This window comes from Chelonus insularis, unplaced genomic scaffold (assembly GCF_013357705.1).
Source record: "Chelonus insularis isolate UGA/USDA-ARS -01 unplaced genomic scaffold, ASM1335770v1 contig_358_pilon, whole genome shotgun sequence".
NCBI classification, from domain to species: Eukaryota; Metazoa; Arthropoda; class Insecta; order Hymenoptera; family Braconidae; genus Chelonus; species Chelonus insularis.
The window spans coordinates 786,249-801,695 of record NW_023276522.1 but is presented as its reverse complement, the minus strand read 5'-3'; the positions used below and the strand labels follow the sequence as shown (position 1 = coordinate 801,695).

General features: G+C 30.2%; 5 protein-coding genes across 13 annotated transcripts; 2 read left to right on the top strand and 3 right to left on the bottom strand.

Annotated features, from left to right (window-relative positions):
• The first annotated feature begins 15 nt into the window (after positions 1-15).
• Positions 16-3,441, top strand: LOC118067000 (modular serine protease). Its single transcript, XM_035083504.1, has 8 exons — positions 16-295; positions 686-746; positions 833-1,231; positions 1,331-1,794; positions 1,864-2,085; positions 2,365-2,672; positions 2,751-3,084; positions 3,164-3,441. The coding sequence occupies exons 1-8, from the start codon at positions 259-261 to the stop codon at positions 3,412-3,414; spliced, it is 2,076 nt and encodes a 691-aa protein (XP_034939395.1). The 5' UTR covers positions 16-258; the 3' UTR covers positions 3,415-3,441.
• On the bottom strand, positions 2,702-5,026 carry LOC118067002 (charged multivesicular body protein 7). The gene is made up of 3 exons (XM_035083509.1): positions 3,828-5,026; positions 3,585-3,753; positions 2,702-3,514 (listed from the first exon to the last, which is right to left on the bottom strand). Exons 1-3 carry the CDS (start codon positions 4,902-4,904, stop codon positions 3,432-3,434), a joined length of 1,329 nt encoding a protein of 442 aa, XP_034939400.1. The 5' UTR covers positions 4,905-5,026; the 3' UTR covers positions 2,702-3,431.
• A 139-nt stretch (positions 5,027-5,165) lies between these two features.
• LOC118067004 (thioredoxin domain-containing protein 9) lies at positions 5,166-6,243 on the bottom strand. Its single transcript, XM_035083511.1, has 3 exons — positions 5,898-6,243; positions 5,616-5,817; positions 5,166-5,527 (listed from the first exon to the last, which is right to left on the bottom strand). Exons 1-3 carry the CDS (start codon positions 6,072-6,074, stop codon positions 5,253-5,255), a joined length of 654 nt encoding a protein of 217 aa, XP_034939402.1. The 5' UTR covers positions 6,075-6,243; the 3' UTR covers positions 5,166-5,252.
• A 515-nt stretch (positions 6,244-6,758) lies between these two features.
• On the bottom strand, positions 6,759-10,233 carry LOC118066969 (UNC93-like protein MFSD11). Its single transcript, XM_035083443.1, has 2 exons — positions 9,741-10,233; positions 6,759-8,725 (listed from the first exon to the last, which is right to left on the bottom strand). The coding sequence occupies exons 1-2, from the start codon at positions 9,831-9,833 to the stop codon at positions 7,427-7,429; spliced, it is 1,392 nt and encodes a 463-aa protein (XP_034939334.1). The 5' UTR covers positions 9,834-10,233; the 3' UTR covers positions 6,759-7,426.
• Positions 10,140-15,416, top strand: LOC118066967 (rho GTPase-activating protein 17-like). 9 transcript variants are annotated; one of them, XM_035083439.1, is made up of 11 exons: positions 10,140-10,884; positions 10,965-11,118; positions 11,202-11,490; positions 11,727-11,951; positions 12,301-12,598; positions 12,696-12,935; positions 13,025-13,821; positions 13,896-14,065; positions 14,302-14,334; positions 14,419-14,698; positions 15,281-15,416. In XM_035083439.1, the coding sequence occupies exons 1-11, from the start codon at positions 10,832-10,834 to the stop codon at positions 15,346-15,348; spliced, it is 2,607 nt and encodes an 868-aa protein (XP_034939330.1). In that variant the 5' UTR covers positions 10,140-10,831; the 3' UTR covers positions 15,349-15,416. The 9 variants fall into 9 exon arrangements, 8 of the variants coding, with proteins under 8 accessions (XP_034939330.1, XP_034939329.1, XP_034939327.1 ...); XM_035083438.1 differs by having other exon boundaries at positions 10,141-10,884; positions 14,287-14,334; XM_035083436.1 differs by having other exon boundaries at positions 10,145-10,884; positions 14,302-14,698.
• Positions 15,417-15,447: the final 31 nt, after the last annotated feature.

The following is a 15,447-nucleotide window of genomic DNA, read 5'->3' as shown; positions in this document are numbered from 1 at the left end:
TTATTATGAATTGCACATTGAGTGATATACATAAATGTTTACAAAATTCATCAATAGATGTATATACATATATACTGTTTCGTTTAAAAGCCTTTAGATTATGATATCTTGTGAATATACCCCCACTTGGAGTAATGAATTGTGAATAAATGTGTAGAATAAATTTCAGTCGTTGATGCATCGTCCTTGTAGATACTTTTTGTATAGTGAGAAGAATACTTGTTAAAATCACTCTGGATTGTTTGTAAATAATTGAGAATGAATTCTCATCATTATCAGTTAATATTAATAATAGGTAAGAAAAAAAATTATTCAATCTATCATGTAACTTCTTAGAGTTCAGATCCGTATTCACTATACATAAACTATCTGTATATCTTCGAGAAAAATGTAAATGAGTATTGAACATGAAATTTAAGGAAAGATTATGATTTCATTAATCAGTTGGTAAATCCTACAATTATTTTATAAAAAGTGATAATCTAAAAATTTATTCCTTTTATTAGTGGGAATTTTAAAAATTAAATGGAATAAAAAATAAGTAATGTATTTTAGACTTGTAAAACCGGTTAAGAAATAAGTGTATCTTATGTCCTTGAACTCGAAAAATAACTGAATTGATAAAGATTATGCTATGATGATAATTATATATGAAGTATATTTTAATTATTTTTTTTTCACATAGTATTTATTAGAAACTTTAGCGCCTTTCAATTCCCCGATAGGATCCAGATTGAATCTTGTAGGTGAGTAATAAAAAGAAAAAGGTTTTACTTATAATTGTTTTTAATGTAATGAAATATGTTATTAATTGTTTTTGTATTAAAAAAAGTCTAGATCAATTTCGTTGTGCAAATGGGGAATGTATCTCGAGTCCATATTTATGTGATGGTAAGAAAAACTGTCAAGATGGTTCAGATGAAACAAGAAATGAATGTCTAAAACCCGAAATAATATGCCCAAAATATGCATTTCGATGCAATTATGGTGCTTGTGTTGATGGAGATGTAGTTTGTGATGGTGTTGATGATTGCATCGATAAAAGTGATGAAAAACAATGCACAGGTGAACGTTCAAAAAATATAACAACTACACCATTATCTGGATGTAAAGGTACTGATCAATTTAGATGTGAAAATGGACAGTGTATTGATGATACTCGAGTTTGTGATGGTCCTCCAGATTGTAATGATAGATCTGATGAAAGTTCTACCGTTTGTGGCAGAAATGAGTAAATAAATTTTATTATATCATTTATATTAATTTAATAATATGAATTGATCATGGGTTGATTTTAAAAATTAATGATTATTATTGGTATTATATTCAGATGCCCACAGTATACATTCCGCTGTTCATATGGTGCTTGTGTGGATGGTAATTTAATATGCAATGGGGTACGAAATTGTGCAGATGGCTCAGACGAAGAACCATTTATAAATTGTCGTAATAATACAAATAACAAAGACACACAGACAATTTCTATAAATAATTCTATTTCAAACAACACACCTGAAAAAGTTGGAACTACAACATTATCACCATTATTCACCAAAAATCCATTAAGAAAACCTTGTTTACGACCAAATCAACCTGCTAATGGTGAATGGAAATTGCATAAATCTCAATGTTATGATAACGGTGATGATCATTGCAGTATAAATAATAATATAACATCTATGGAGCCTGGAACTTTTTTGGTTTATACGTGTAATTTCGGTTATAAATTAAATAGTTTAGGTGATGTTTTTTGTGGACCGGAAGGAAAATGGTCGAGTGAACCAAAGTGTATTGGTAAAGTTGGATATTATATGTAGGTGTAATTGTAAAAATAAATTAATGAGGATAATAATGATTTTTTAGAAATTCGTTGTAAAACATTAAGTTCGGCATCAACATTAGCAGAATGTACTTTGAATGACGAATGGACATCATGTGAAATGCCAGTTTTACCAGGAACAACAGCAAAAGTATCATGTAAAAGCAGTTATCGTCAAGATATAGCTGTGTTAGGTCTCCAAAGAGATACTGTTCGATGCAATTCTAAAGGACAATGGGAACCAGAACCAATTCGATGTATCCCAGGTTCGCTTATAGTTAATATACATATTATGAACAATAATTATAATAATTTAAATAATCACACATCATATTGTAACTTATCACAAATTGTTGATATTTTAAAAAATCAAGTAATTATTTATAAAAATTTTAATGAATCCGAAATTGATGTTAGAATTAATGTTAATAATAATTGATATTTATATTTGTAACGAAGATGATGTGTTTGTATATATATAGATATATATATTTTTGGGAATTGAAAAGAAGTTTATTTTTTTCGATAAAAATTTGATATTTCAGTTTGTGGAGTAAGATCATATACAAATTTGAAACCTCTCATTGTTAATGGAAGACGTCCAAATATAACAGAATTTCCGTGGCATGCAACATTATATAGATCTGAATCATTATCTGGAGAGAGTGAAAAAATATTCGTTTGTGGAGCTACAATAATTCAAGATGATTTGTTAATAACTGCTGCACATTGTGTCTACGATGAAGTTTCAAAAAAAGTAGATAATCCAAAGAGATTTTTTATTACCACAGGCAACATGTTCCGTGATTATGACAGTCCTCTTCATGACTCGCGCATTGTGCATAAGAGAAAAGTTAATAATAATTTTGTTCAATTATAAAGTTTATTGGTGTATTTTATTATTATTAAAAAACCGTTATATGTATTTCAGGTAAAAAAAATTTACATAAATTGTAATTATTTGGGTCTTGAAGGAAACTATGCACGTGATATAGCAATCTTACATGTTGATAAACCTTTCACATTTACATCATTTTTAATACCAATTTGTTTAGACACAACTACAAATGATCAAACAGCAATAGATGTTGGAAAAATTGGCATTGTTGCGGGGTTTGGAAGAACAAATTTTGGACAATCTAGTGGAGTTTTGCAATCATTAAGTGTCCCAGTGGTACCCTTGAATCAATGTAAATCAGCAAGTGTATCATCAGAAGCAGAAAAATTTATAACAATCGACAAGTTTTGTGCCGGCTATGTTAATGGTTATTATTATATTAATTATTTAACTAAAAAACAATATTTACAATACAGCATTTAATATGATTATAACTGTTGTTTTAGGATCATCAGTTTGTGATGGTGATAGTGGGGGTGGTTTGGCATTTAGTGATCGAGGATTGTGGTATCTTCGGGGCATAGTCAGTGTTGGAATTGGTTCTAAAGTTTCAGGAGGAGGACTCCGTACATGTGATAATGATCTTTATTCACTGTATACTAAAATTTCCAGCCATATTTCATGGATTCAAGATGTTATTTTTAAACTTGAAACTCACAGAGATATACCTTCTTGTCGTCAATATAATACACGTTAGTAATAAATTGATTGGATTTACTCTGTTTGGGCTAATGATTTATCTTTTTCCTTGACAAGTGATGGTATTAAAGTATCTGGAACTGGAGGGAAATGGAGATCTGAAAAAAAAGAGAATTAATTTTTATAAATGATTTTAATGAAATGAGAGATTGGATATTTTGAACAAACCATTGTTATCCGATGATTCTACTTGAGGAGTAGTTTCGGTATGTACAAGTTTATTAGATGTATCTATAAATAAGTTTTTGAATTCCTCTTCCAATTCTGAATTGATACTTTCATCTAGTTGGCATGATTCAGATAAGGTAAGCTGTGTCTCATTTAATTCATCAACGACCTGATAAGTATGAAATGATTATAGTTGAAAAATATTATTATTAATATAAAGGATAAGTAAATGATGTATTTTACCTCGTATAAGTCATCCATAGTATTTTGAACTTGCAGAGAAGATAATTTAAAATTTTTTAATAATTCAGTTGACTTTTTATAAGTTTCAAATATTTCAGAATTGGATTTAGCATCATGAATGTTGGAGATCAAAACTTGTATATTATCAAAAATTGCTGTTTGTTTTTCAATTCTTCTTTCGATTTGCTTTTTTTTTCTCAATAATGTTTTAACAGTCATGTTAACGATGCTTAAACCATTATTATTTTTTATTAAATTTTGAATTTCCGTCATAACGGAATTTTTTTCCATTTCAAGATTTTGAATAGTTTTCAAAATACTTTTTTCACATTGAGTTAATTGAAATAGTCCTTCTTCATATTTAGATAAATTTTCAATTCCTTTTGTGGAAGATATTTTTAATAAAGATTCCGATGATATTTGATCGAAGATTATAATAAAATTATTATTTTTCATACGATTAATCCATGTTAATGCTAATTTTGCGTTACTTTCATCTATATTTTTTTCCTTTGTACATCTTTGTAAAATTTGATAATATGATAAAATTATAGGATCATTCTCTTTTGTAAAATCTAAAATATCATTAGCTAATTCATGAATAATTTCATAATGTATATATTTAATAGTATCAGGATTATTGTGAATAGAATGATTATTGACATTTAGAATATTTTTAACTTTAGATAATGACCAAAAGAAAGGTTTTTTAATAAAAATATTGACAGTCCAAGATGTCCAAGATGCATTTGAATTGTATAATTGATGATAAAATTCATCTTGTGTGATAATTTGATTAGATTTAATCAATTGTTCAATCACTGTTGTTAAGCACCGAGGAATAATGCCATTTCGTTTGAAAGCAAATGTTAATTCACTTATTGAAAATTGACATTTTTTGTTATAACTCAACCATTTGAAAATTAATTCTTTCCAAAATTGATATTTAGCATTCCAGTCTTGTGAATTGACTGAATGACTCCGAAATTCTGCAAACATAGCATTCATACGCTCATCTTGGAACCAAGACTGTGGTAAAATATCTTGAGGTAATGGATATATCACAGTTTTGTTCATTGTTGATAAATATTTTATTTTTTATTATAAAATATTAATAAATTAATAGAAATAAGTTATTTTCAGATAAGTTTGATATACAATGATATTGTACTATACTATATAAACGAAACTGACACAAATTGTACATATATATTTGATGAGACTGTAGATACCATACATATGTTTTGACTGGTATTTAAATGGAAATGTACACAATATATTTGATGTTGAATAAATACCAAATATGGTAATTGAAGTGAATGTAACAGAAGAGATATGTAGGTTGGATATCAAAATATTTATTAAATTATAACGATACAATATTGTTATTAATGTATTTAAATATTATAAAAAAAGAATTATTATTTAGTCCTCATCAGAACCATTATCACTATCACATTTATCGCGAATAACTTTTGAATTACTTTTTAATAGAGAACTTTTTTGGGATTTAGCATTGTCAGGAGGTTTCAATAGATCACCAGAATAGTTAATAACTCCAGAATGAGCAATTCGCCACTCTAACATTTCTGTCGAAAAATCATCACAATTGCCCAAATCAGTGAAGCCAACGATGTAGTCTTTAGTTTTACCGTCTTTAATAAGAGCTATCGTTGGTATGACTTTAATTTTCAATCGATCTGTAACAATAAATAAAAAGAAAATAATATATATATATATATAATACATAGATGAGATTTTAAAGATGATGAGAAATAAAAAACGAACCAGTTAAGAATGGACATTTCATGACATTGACTTTGCAAAAAAGTGTTTCAATGTGTTGTTTAGCAAGGATATGCAAATGTTTGTCAACAATTTTAGATCTGAATGAATCATCTTTGTAAAATAGACAAACGATATTTTTTGATTTTTTAGAAACGTTGAAAAATTCTTTTTCATCAGGAAGTTCAACATATTCACCGTGACCCTGTAAAAATAAAAAAGAATGTTTAAGGCAAATGAAAGTGATGTATAAAATTATGAAAATGGAAATTAAGAAAAAAGTACCGCTTTAAGCCAAGCCTGTTTTTGTTGGTGAATGCGCTTTAATTCTTCTAAGCGTTTCGCTCGTAATTTTTCTAAATCGTCAGCATCAAGTTTGTCTAATTGCTCCAATTGATCATCAATTTGTTGTTCAACTTGATTAGCAACGTTTAAAATAGTTTGTTGAATAGTAGCTTCCATTGTTTTCAATGTAACTTATCTGATATAAATGAGATTTGTTTGGGTCACCAAATGTCACGTCACGTAAATATGAGATATAAAATAGGTTTAGTTTTCACCGGAGGCGAGTTGAGTAAAAATTGAATTGAGATAGAAGTATTTCCACCAAAAGTAAAACCGGAGTCAAAGAATACTGTTAAATCATCAGCGCCTCTGAAGTTTATTTTTGAAAACAATTGGACGGTAATTGCTCTTATGGTATATAATATAATAGATAAATATATATAATAAATATATACAATAGAAGAAAGAGAGGTCAATCAAGTTCTCTTTATCTTTATTGTCGTCTGTTCACGCGAAATCCTTGGAGACAATGTAATTTCTAAAACAAAGGATTAAAATGATTTCAACAACTAATTGTATTTCATTAACTTTATTCATATACAATTTTGTAAAAATATAATTAACATGATTTTTTTTTATAATGAATAGAAAATGTTCTGTACATAATAAATGATGATCTATAGATCATTTATAATTTAGAATGAAATCGTATACATTTTTTATATATTCAACAAAAACAATTAATATTTCGTATTTTTTCAGGTACTTTATCCTTTTTAAAATGCATTTTTTAAATATCTTATCTCAATATTAAATAAGATTCAATGATAACTTTTAGCTATCAATTAACAACAATTCTGCTATGTATTTACTGATTTTACTTGACATAATTCAATAGAATTTATCGCAATCGAGATATTCTAATCATAATTTGTAATTGAATTACTGAGTTAACGATTCATTGAAAAATTAGTCGATTATTAATTTCAAAATTCGTAACGAAATTCGGACTTATCTGTGTTAGGCATTACTTAACATTTTGATATCAATTTAGTTAATATTTAAAACATTATAAATACCAGTTAAAGTATGTTCCAATTTTTTACGTAAGAAAAATACATTCACTCGAATGATACGTATCACAATTAGAGCTCTTAAGTATTTAGGTTCACTCATTTAAAGATAATAAATACATTTATTATCAATTGTTATTTGAGCACTAGAAAATTATTTAAACAAAGAATTTTGCGAATTCACTATGTTCATTTCCAAATGTAGTTAAAATAGTCTTCAGTTATATATTTAATGTAAGTGATAGTTAAATATTTATCTCTTATATTTTGATGGTTTTTTTATGTTCGAAATTTTATCTAAGGAATGACAGTCTGTAAAATTTATATGATACAAAGTGAATTTTATCGTTTTTTTTTTTCTTTTTTCAAAAGACATCCATCACCTTATTACATGCCTTTTTGGAAGGACTTGAATTTATTTATTTATTCTTTTAAGGATAAAATAGAACCTTCATTTTACCCTTCAATACCTATGCTATTACCTAACGTAGTCTCAGTCTCAGTATAATCTGAATTTCTTCTTTTACTCTGTCGACGTTCAACAAAGCAAAATGCCACTGTTCCAAGTATCATTGATACAAATAAGATAGACAGTTGGACATGTAGTCCAATGTAACTAGAGTAGATAAAACTAATTGCTGCGGCAACTGATTGTGTAAATTTGAAAAGTGCAAATGCTGGTGCACTTTCTTTTGCATAAATAACACCTAAAAGTGAATAAATTTGTGTATTGAAACAGGCATCACCGAAGCCAAGGGTAAGACTTCCAAACATGGCGAGCACTGGTAGAGGATTGATAAAACCAACTTGATTAGTATCTGTAAAAGGCGAGTTGTTTGGTAAATTTAACAGGATAGTGATATAGGCGAATAAACTGACAAAGAATCCAGTAATAACGACTGGCCATCCTGTGCAACGACCGAGAGTTCCAGTTCTAGAAGCTAAAATTCCAAAGATTGCTCCTCCTACTACTTCACCAATACCAATGCAAATTCCAGAAAGTCCAACGAGACTTTTCCTTTTTTCACCCATGGCTTCAGTAAAGCCAATGCTCGAGGAGTAAACACCAGAGAAGAATGTCAGTGCTAAGCCGGTATAAATAAATGTCAATGATAGCAACATCATTTTACAAGTTGTGAATAGTTTTAAAGCATCCTTGAATGCATTCCAAGCAGCTAAATATCCTTTTTGACCTTGTGGTTCAGGGATAGAGAGTTCTTTATCAGCGCTAGAAACTCCTTCAGCTTCACCAAGTGATAAACGAAATGGTGGTCGTCTTAAGAATGCAAGTAACAATGTTCCTAGTATTGACAATGCTGTAAGAACCCAAAAGACATGTCTTCTAGTTACTGCATCAATCGTAGCTTCGGTGAACATGAAATACACAAATAAATTTCCAGCGAACAATGAACTTTGGAATATTGCCCAAAATAATCCTGCATTCCTCGACATTGTTTCCGAGTCACTGTTCTCAGTTAAATATTGCCCATGGCCAGTCCATATTAATGAACCTCCGAATCCAAGAATTGCTGATGCTGTGTATAAAAATTTGGCACTAGGACTGAGAAAAGAAGCAATAAAAAATGCATAACAACAAGCTCCAATAAAAATTGCTACTCTTGGCCCAGTCATAGAAATAAATGAAGGCGCCAACCAGTTGCAAATTGCCAAGGCTGCATAAATTATCGCCAAGCTGGTATAACCGTCACCGTCAAAGCTTGGATCTTCATTCTTGATACTTACTAGGACAGTTTTCTGTAAGAAAAGTCATTGTTTAAATATTAATATTATTTATAAATTCTAATATGTAAATTACCGTCATAGGTCATCACATTCAATCACCGAACATGGAAAACGCTGGATAAACATACAGGAATAGTGACGATGATGGATGACGAAATGATTATTGGTATGATTTTTCATTGAGCTTGATGAGTGAAAGGTCAACAACAACTTGTGTCTTATCTAGAGGCTCGACTACATTTGATGTCTATGAATAAATAAACTTTCACCATGTTATAAGCGGTCGTTAGCTTGTGTTTTATCAACGAAACCTGCCTACATCATTTTATAATTTCACTCCAATTTTAAATAGAGCAGTAAAAGTGTTATGATACGAGATTAGAAAACTTTTAAAATAATAAAAACATCAATATAATATTCTGATTAATTATATTCTTATCACCTTATTAAGCTTGGAGCAGCTGTTTTTTAGTTATTATCGGAATAATGATGAATATTAACAAATAATAATTTATTAAGTAATAATATTTTAATAATAAATATGCCAATTAAATTTGAAGATTCGTCTTTTAATCCATAATCTTATTAATGTTCATCGTATTGACCCAATTAATTTTTATCTTAATTATCTCACGTCCTTCATATTTTAGTAAAATCCCAATTTTGAAATTGATGATATCGTTTCGATTATTCTCAACAAGATTATTTTACGACATCATCGTCTTTACAGATTAAGTAATATTCTTTTCTACAACTTGTCATGAGAAATTTATGATTATTATCCAGGAAAATACAATTTATTAATACTGATTAATCCGTCTGCAATTCTGAAAACGTGATAAAATATAGAAAAACATTTATAAAAATCGCGCAATATTATTTTTGACCTTCAACTTGATAAACACGTGTGTCACTTACTAAATTTGATAATACAAAAATTGGCGGAAGTTATTTAATTGATGATTGACAGTTAAGTAATGTTACGCAGTATTGAAATTGGATGTAGGGAGAAACAAATTCAACTCACCTCAATGTTACCCATTGTTTGGAATGCAGTAAATACAAGCATAAATCCAAAGCTCAGCATCAGCACATTTAAAAATCTTTTATCGATCTCCATGTTTATTATTGTATGTCACAAGTTGTAACAAGTATCAATAAATTACTCTTAATAAATAGAATGAGGAATGATTCAATAAACTCCCGTATGTTAAAATTTAATACGCGACAGCCGGGAGAGTTTGTACTTCCTTTTGAAAGGTGGTCGCGGCATGTGTGAAGGCATGCGACTGTATACGGTCCTGCTGTTACTTGACAGTAAGAGCACATTTTCTTCCTGCTCGAGAGATAAATAAATTGGTTCGAAAAAAACAAATTAGATATCAAGAACTTGAAGTTGGCGATATTCAAGACATCTCGCGGTGTGATAACACACTAAAAAACTCGACTATTATTTCGATTATTGCGATGGATCGATTCAAGTAATAAAATTCTTTAGCAATCAAATAATACGCTTACGTCTCTGTCAAGTCTATTGAAAGGATTGGTAGTCAAGCAGCGCTGTGTATTCATTGTGGTTATATTCGATAAAGAGTCTGAAGATTGCCGGAAAAAAACAGTGTAAGCTAATCCATTACAATAAAAGAGAAACAACGTCGTCATAAAGTCAATACCTTTACGTGGTGTTCATAATGTGTCTTGGTTTATTTCGACATTTATTTAAATGTGTATATTATAATTATTATTGATGAGTATAATCGGTTACAGATCGGTACGAAATTTCCACGTTAATAATTCGTTGATATAAATAGATTAGTGATTAGCTTATCTTATAGCTCTGTACATGTATTGTATCCGGTCATAGTGTATGAGATCATGATCTGAACATTATGATGGATTCTCTGCGACATATAAAAGATCCTTCTACTTTCTATAATAGTAAATGCTTTGAAAAGGATACGGCCTAGATATGTGTGCATTAAGACGACATGTACAGCCGTGAAAAAAAGGTTATTTGATACGGTGTTAAATTCAACAAAACGCCCTGTCTTGTGAGCGTGGCATTGTCTTTTGCCATTTTATCTGTTTCTTTTTTATCAAATTTTCAACAATAATAAAATGAAAAAACAATTCTTTCGAGTTAAACAACTAGCAGATCAGACATTTTCCAGGTAACTTATACTTAATGATTATTTTCATATGATGGCAACAGTTATCAGAAAAGATTTATTGAAAAAATTCCAAACTAAAGGGCCGGAAAAACGGAAGTTCTTACTGATGATCTCCAGGCCGCTGATAAGCATGTAGAACAAATTAGGGCTGCTTTAACTGGATTAAGTAAACGGTTAGGTGTTCCACCTAATCAAACCAATACCCAAGATCCTGCGTACAAAGAAAAGCGTTTGGTTTGTATAATATATTCAATTATATTAATATAAATCCAAAACTTATTTAACATGTATGACTAATGTAGCAGTTTTTTATTTAGAAAAAATGTTCAGAGTTTATTCTTGGCCAAACGATGTTAGAAAATGCTGCTGAAGAAGGTCTTATGAGTTTTGCTTTATCAGAATGTGGTAGAGCACAAGTGGCATTAGCTCATGAGACTGTTGATCATGAAGCAAAAGTTGAACAATACGTGGCTGCGCCACTTCATCATATTCTCGAGACTGATGTGCCCAATATCATTAAACATAAGAGGAATTTAGCTAGGTTGACTCTAGATATGGATAGTGCAAAAACTAGATATTTACAAGCCAGTAAACATAATGCTGGAGGTAAAGAATTTATATTCTCTTATTTTCTAGCAAATTATTTGATTTGAATATAGGCCTGTGTGTTGATTATTAAGTAAAGTAGTGACTTCCCTAACAGTGACAATAAAGATTACTTACATTTAATAATGGTTATTTATGTAGTGCCAGAACTCTGATAAAAGGAATTAAGTAAATAACGGGTGTAATTACTTCAATTACTCTGAATCCATGCCGCAATTGTATTGTATTTTGTTAAGGTGCTGGAGCGACAAAAGTTGACAGCTTGCGTGAGGAGTTAGAAGAGGCTGAGATCAAAGTAGAACAATGTCGAGATCAATTGGCAGCCGAAATGTTTCAATTAATGTCCAGGGAAACGGAACTTGCTCAAACTATAATACAGTATGTAAAACTCCAGCGAGCTTATCATGAAAGTGCCTTGCATTGCTTAGAAGAACTTATTCCTGGGCTAGAGAGTTACATAAGTAAGTGTTTCTCTCCTTATTTGTATGATGTCACATTCATTTAAAAGTATTACTGTTATCAAAATATATAATCGAAAATTTAGATAAAGAATGAATCATTTTGTTTCAATTGTCAAAATTTATGTCGCCCATACTTATAACGACCAAGTAAACAAGTTAATTATCTTATTCGTTAATCAATAGAACATTTTAGAAACAATAGATAAATAAGTATTTTATTATTATTTATAATACACTAATTTAAATTTAATTTTTTTTTCTACTAAATATAAAAATGATAGAAAACTTTAAGAATACTTTAATGTATACAATCATGACATGATTAAATAAAAACCTATTACCATTCCAGATGACAATGAGATGAAACCAGTATATGGTTATCCACTCGAAGAACATTTGAGAGTAACAAATAGAAAAATTGCTTTGCCAATTCAGTTGTGCGTGTCGACATTGTTAAGACTTGGAATGGAAGAAGAAGGATTATTTAGGATAGCAGGAGGTGCATCGAAATTAAGAAGAATTAAGCTGAGTTTGGATGCTTGTTGCTTGACCCTACCAACTGCCCTAGAATACAAAGATCCTCATGTAGTAGCGGGAGCATTAAAGTCATATCTACGCGAATTACCTGAGCCTCTTCTTACCTTTAAGTAAGGGTTATTTAATTTCGTATCTAAATAATTTACAGATTTTATTGTTGGCATTAAGATATCACGTATTATGTTTAATATTTTTATTTCAACACAGGTTATATCCAGAATGGATGGCGGCTGCTAAAATAACTCAAAGTGATGCCAGATTGCGTGCTCTCTGGGAAGTACTGCATAAACTTCCTCCTGCCAATTTGGAAAATTTAAGGTTTCTTATTAAGTTTTTAGCTGTTTTAACAAAAAATTCGGATGTTAATAAAATGTCACCTCAAAATATTGCAATTGTGATTGCTCCGAATTTAATTTGGAGTCCTCAGGAAGATATAAATACTATGGTGTAAGTAAATGACTAATATACAAAATCATGATTATTTTTAGCATATTATTTGATCGAAAAACTATTTAAGTAAATTTTCATACTTTCAGAATGAACATGAGTACCGCCAATAACTCTAGTCTCATCGTTGATCAATTAATTACATATGCTGATTGGTTTTTCCCTGGAGAAATTGATTTTGATCGTGATTTAGACGTTGGAATGATGAATGGTGCTGAACGTCAAGTAGTCGGTATGCGAAGATGTATATCAAATAGTAGTTTGAGTGATCTAGGAGAAAGTCCACCTCAAGGTAGTCCAAAGCCAGCAGCAAGACGGAAAAATAAACCAGCACCAACACCACCAAGCAGTACACCGGATAAACACGAACATAGAGTAAATGATAAACCACCGCCAGCTCCTGACAAACCTCCACGACCTTTAACAACGGCAACGTTAAATCGTCATACTTATAAAGCTCAAAAGCATGAAGTTAATATTGAATTAACTCATCCTCATCTTGAGAATAAATCAGAAAAGTTAGAAAAAAATTTGGAAAATGAAGTAAAAAATCAACCTCTTGGGTTTGAAGGTATTGTAAATGTTGAAGCCATTGAAAATCATGTAAAGCCAATGGAATTACGAAATCAAGGCCAAGACGCAACAAAAGTTGAAAATGACAATGAAGAAAAACGAAAAAATTCGGATTCTTCTGCACCAATTGGATTTGAATGTATAAATATACGTATTAATACTGGCACTAATCAAGTAAAAGATTCTGAAAATCAGGATCTACCAAAATCGAAACCAATTCCTGCTGACAAACCAACAACATCAACTTTAGAACGACGCAAAATGCCCGTTGCCGCTCCAAGAACAATAACAAACGTAATTAATCCAAATTCAGGTAAGATATATTCATCAATAAATAATAATATTCTATTATTATACTTTACATGTTTTCATTTGGTTATTAAATAGATGACGTAGTTGAGATACGTAAAAAAAATGATAATCCAACAAATAATTCATCGCCAATCGATAGAAATAGTAAACCTGCCATTCCTGAACGTCCTGCTGGATTAACAAGACCATCAAGTTTGGTCAGGCACCTACGTCAAAGCAACGATAACTTGGATGCTGATGTCGGAGTAAGTCTCATATTTTGCTTAAGAATCCTTAACCCTTAATTTGGTTTTTTAAAACACCTTATTGTTTTATAAAATCAAAATTAATTGAAAAGAAGGTTTTTCGGAACTAAAAATTTATATTAAAACAAAATTGAAAGATTTTTTTTTATATTTACCAAATTCAGGGTTCAAAGGATTATGCTTCTTATCCCAAATCATAGTGACTATTCATATAATCGTAGCCTTTGACATTGGAGAGGACGCATGTATATTCTGTCGATAAACAACAGGTTAGTATAATACAAGTGCGTGGAAATAATGCAGCTACAAATACGTCCACCGAGAGCAATGGAAACAGCGCTTCCATATTGCAGAGAAGTCCTAGTGTGGGAAGTCGACCATCCTCAGTGTCTTTTACCAATGAACGTCCAGAAAAACCTCCAAGACCTGATCTACCTGATCAAACAAAATCACATGCACGAACACGATCAGAAGGAAATATTATTGACGTCCAAACACAGACTGAAACTGTTATTGTCCCAAAATCACCGCAGCAGATGACCCCCGTATCTCCACGATTTCATCAACGACCACCTCGGCCTCAACCGCCACCACCTCCACCACCGAATATACGACCTAAATCTGATCAAGAGAGTACGAATCTTTAAAATATTTTGATAAAATATCACATAATGATAAATTAATAATTCAAAGTCAGACGGAAATTATTTTATTTCTTGAATTATTATAAAATAGAATTTTTTCAATGTCAATTGCCATGGCTTCCTTTTAATCAGGTTTTTAACGATAAAGTAACTAATTTTATAAATATTTTCCATTGGAATAGATTAAATGCTTAATGAAGTGCTCCCGATCTCTATGCATCAATGTAATAATTTTTATCGCACAAAATTTGGTATAATCTGCCGAATGTTCTAATTAATAGATTTTCCAATTTGTTTGAGCTAGATTACCTAATCACGAAGGTAACTGTGATCATGTTAAAAGAATTCATTTTATTTACAGCGCATTCAAGTTTATTAACAAATACTCTACGCATTATGCGTATTTTTTACTTTTATTATAAGTCATATGACCGATTATAAATTTTTTTCATTTTATAAAGCATATATTTCACATAATTTGGCGTATTTTTTATATGAAAACATCATTTGTGTAAATGAGGACATGAAAAATAGTAAAAAATTTATTTTTATGAGAATTATTCATTTTTAGAACAAAACTGTCCAAATATGAAAATTCACGTCGATACTGGAGCACGCATTTACCTAAGGAAAGCTTAGGCTGTGAATATATTGGAGTATTAAAGGATTTATTTGTATATAAATAAAAAAAATTGTTTCTTTATGAATTGAAATTGTTTGGTTATTTGCATGAAAATA

Bases quoted from the DNA above. Each gene is read 5' to 3' on its own strand.
- LOC118067000 (XM_035083504.1), top strand. From the start codon at position 259: ATGAATTCTCATCATTATCAGTTAATATTAATAATAG. The intron at 1,232-1,330 runs GTAAATAAATTT...TATTATATTCAG, and splicing joins ACCGTTTGTGGCAGAAATGA to ATGCCCACAGTATACATTCC. The intron at 2,673-2,750 runs GTTAATAATAAT...TATGTATTTCAG, and splicing joins GCATTGTGCATAAGAGAAAA to GTAAAAAAAATTTACATAAA.
- LOC118067002 (XM_035083509.1), bottom strand. From the start codon at position 4,904: ATGAACAAAACTGTGATATATCCATTACCTCAAGATATTTTACCACAG. The intron at 3,754-3,827 runs GTAAAATACATC...CATACTTATCAG, and splicing joins CTATGGATGACTTATACGAG to GTCGTTGATGAATTAAATGA. The intron at 3,515-3,584 runs GTTTGTTCAAAA...CTTTTTTTTCAG, and splicing joins AGAATCATCGGATAACAATG to ATCTCCATTTCCCTCCAGTT.
- LOC118067004 (XM_035083511.1), bottom strand. From the start codon at position 6,074: ATGGAAGCTACTATTCAACAAACTATTTTAAACGTTGCTAATCAAGTT. The intron at 5,818-5,897 runs GTACTTTTTTCT...TTATTTTTACAG, and splicing joins AACAGGCTTGGCTTAAAGCG to GGTCACGGTGAATATGTTGA. The intron at 5,528-5,615 runs GTTCGTTTTTTA...TTATTGTTACAG, and splicing joins GAAATGTCCATTCTTAACTG to ATCGATTGAAAATTAAAGTC.
- LOC118066969 (XM_035083443.1), bottom strand. From the start codon at position 9,833: ATGGAGATCGATAAAAGATTTTTAAATGTGCTGATGCTGAGCTTTGGA. The intron at 8,726-9,740 runs GTGAGTTGAATT...CTTTTCTTACAG, and splicing joins AAACAATGGGTAACATTGAG to AAAACTGTCCTAGTAAGTAT.
- LOC118066967 (XM_035083435.1), top strand. From the start codon at position 10,832: ATGAAAAAACAATTCTTTCGAGTTAAACAACTAGCAGATCAGACATTT. The intron at 11,491-11,726 runs GTAAAGAATTTA...TATTTTGTTAAG, and splicing joins CAGTAAACATAATGCTGGAG to GTGCTGGAGCGACAAAAGTT. The intron at 13,822-13,895 runs GTAAGATATATT...GTTATTAAATAG, and splicing joins CGTAATTAATCCAAATTCAG to ATGACGTAGTTGAGATACGT.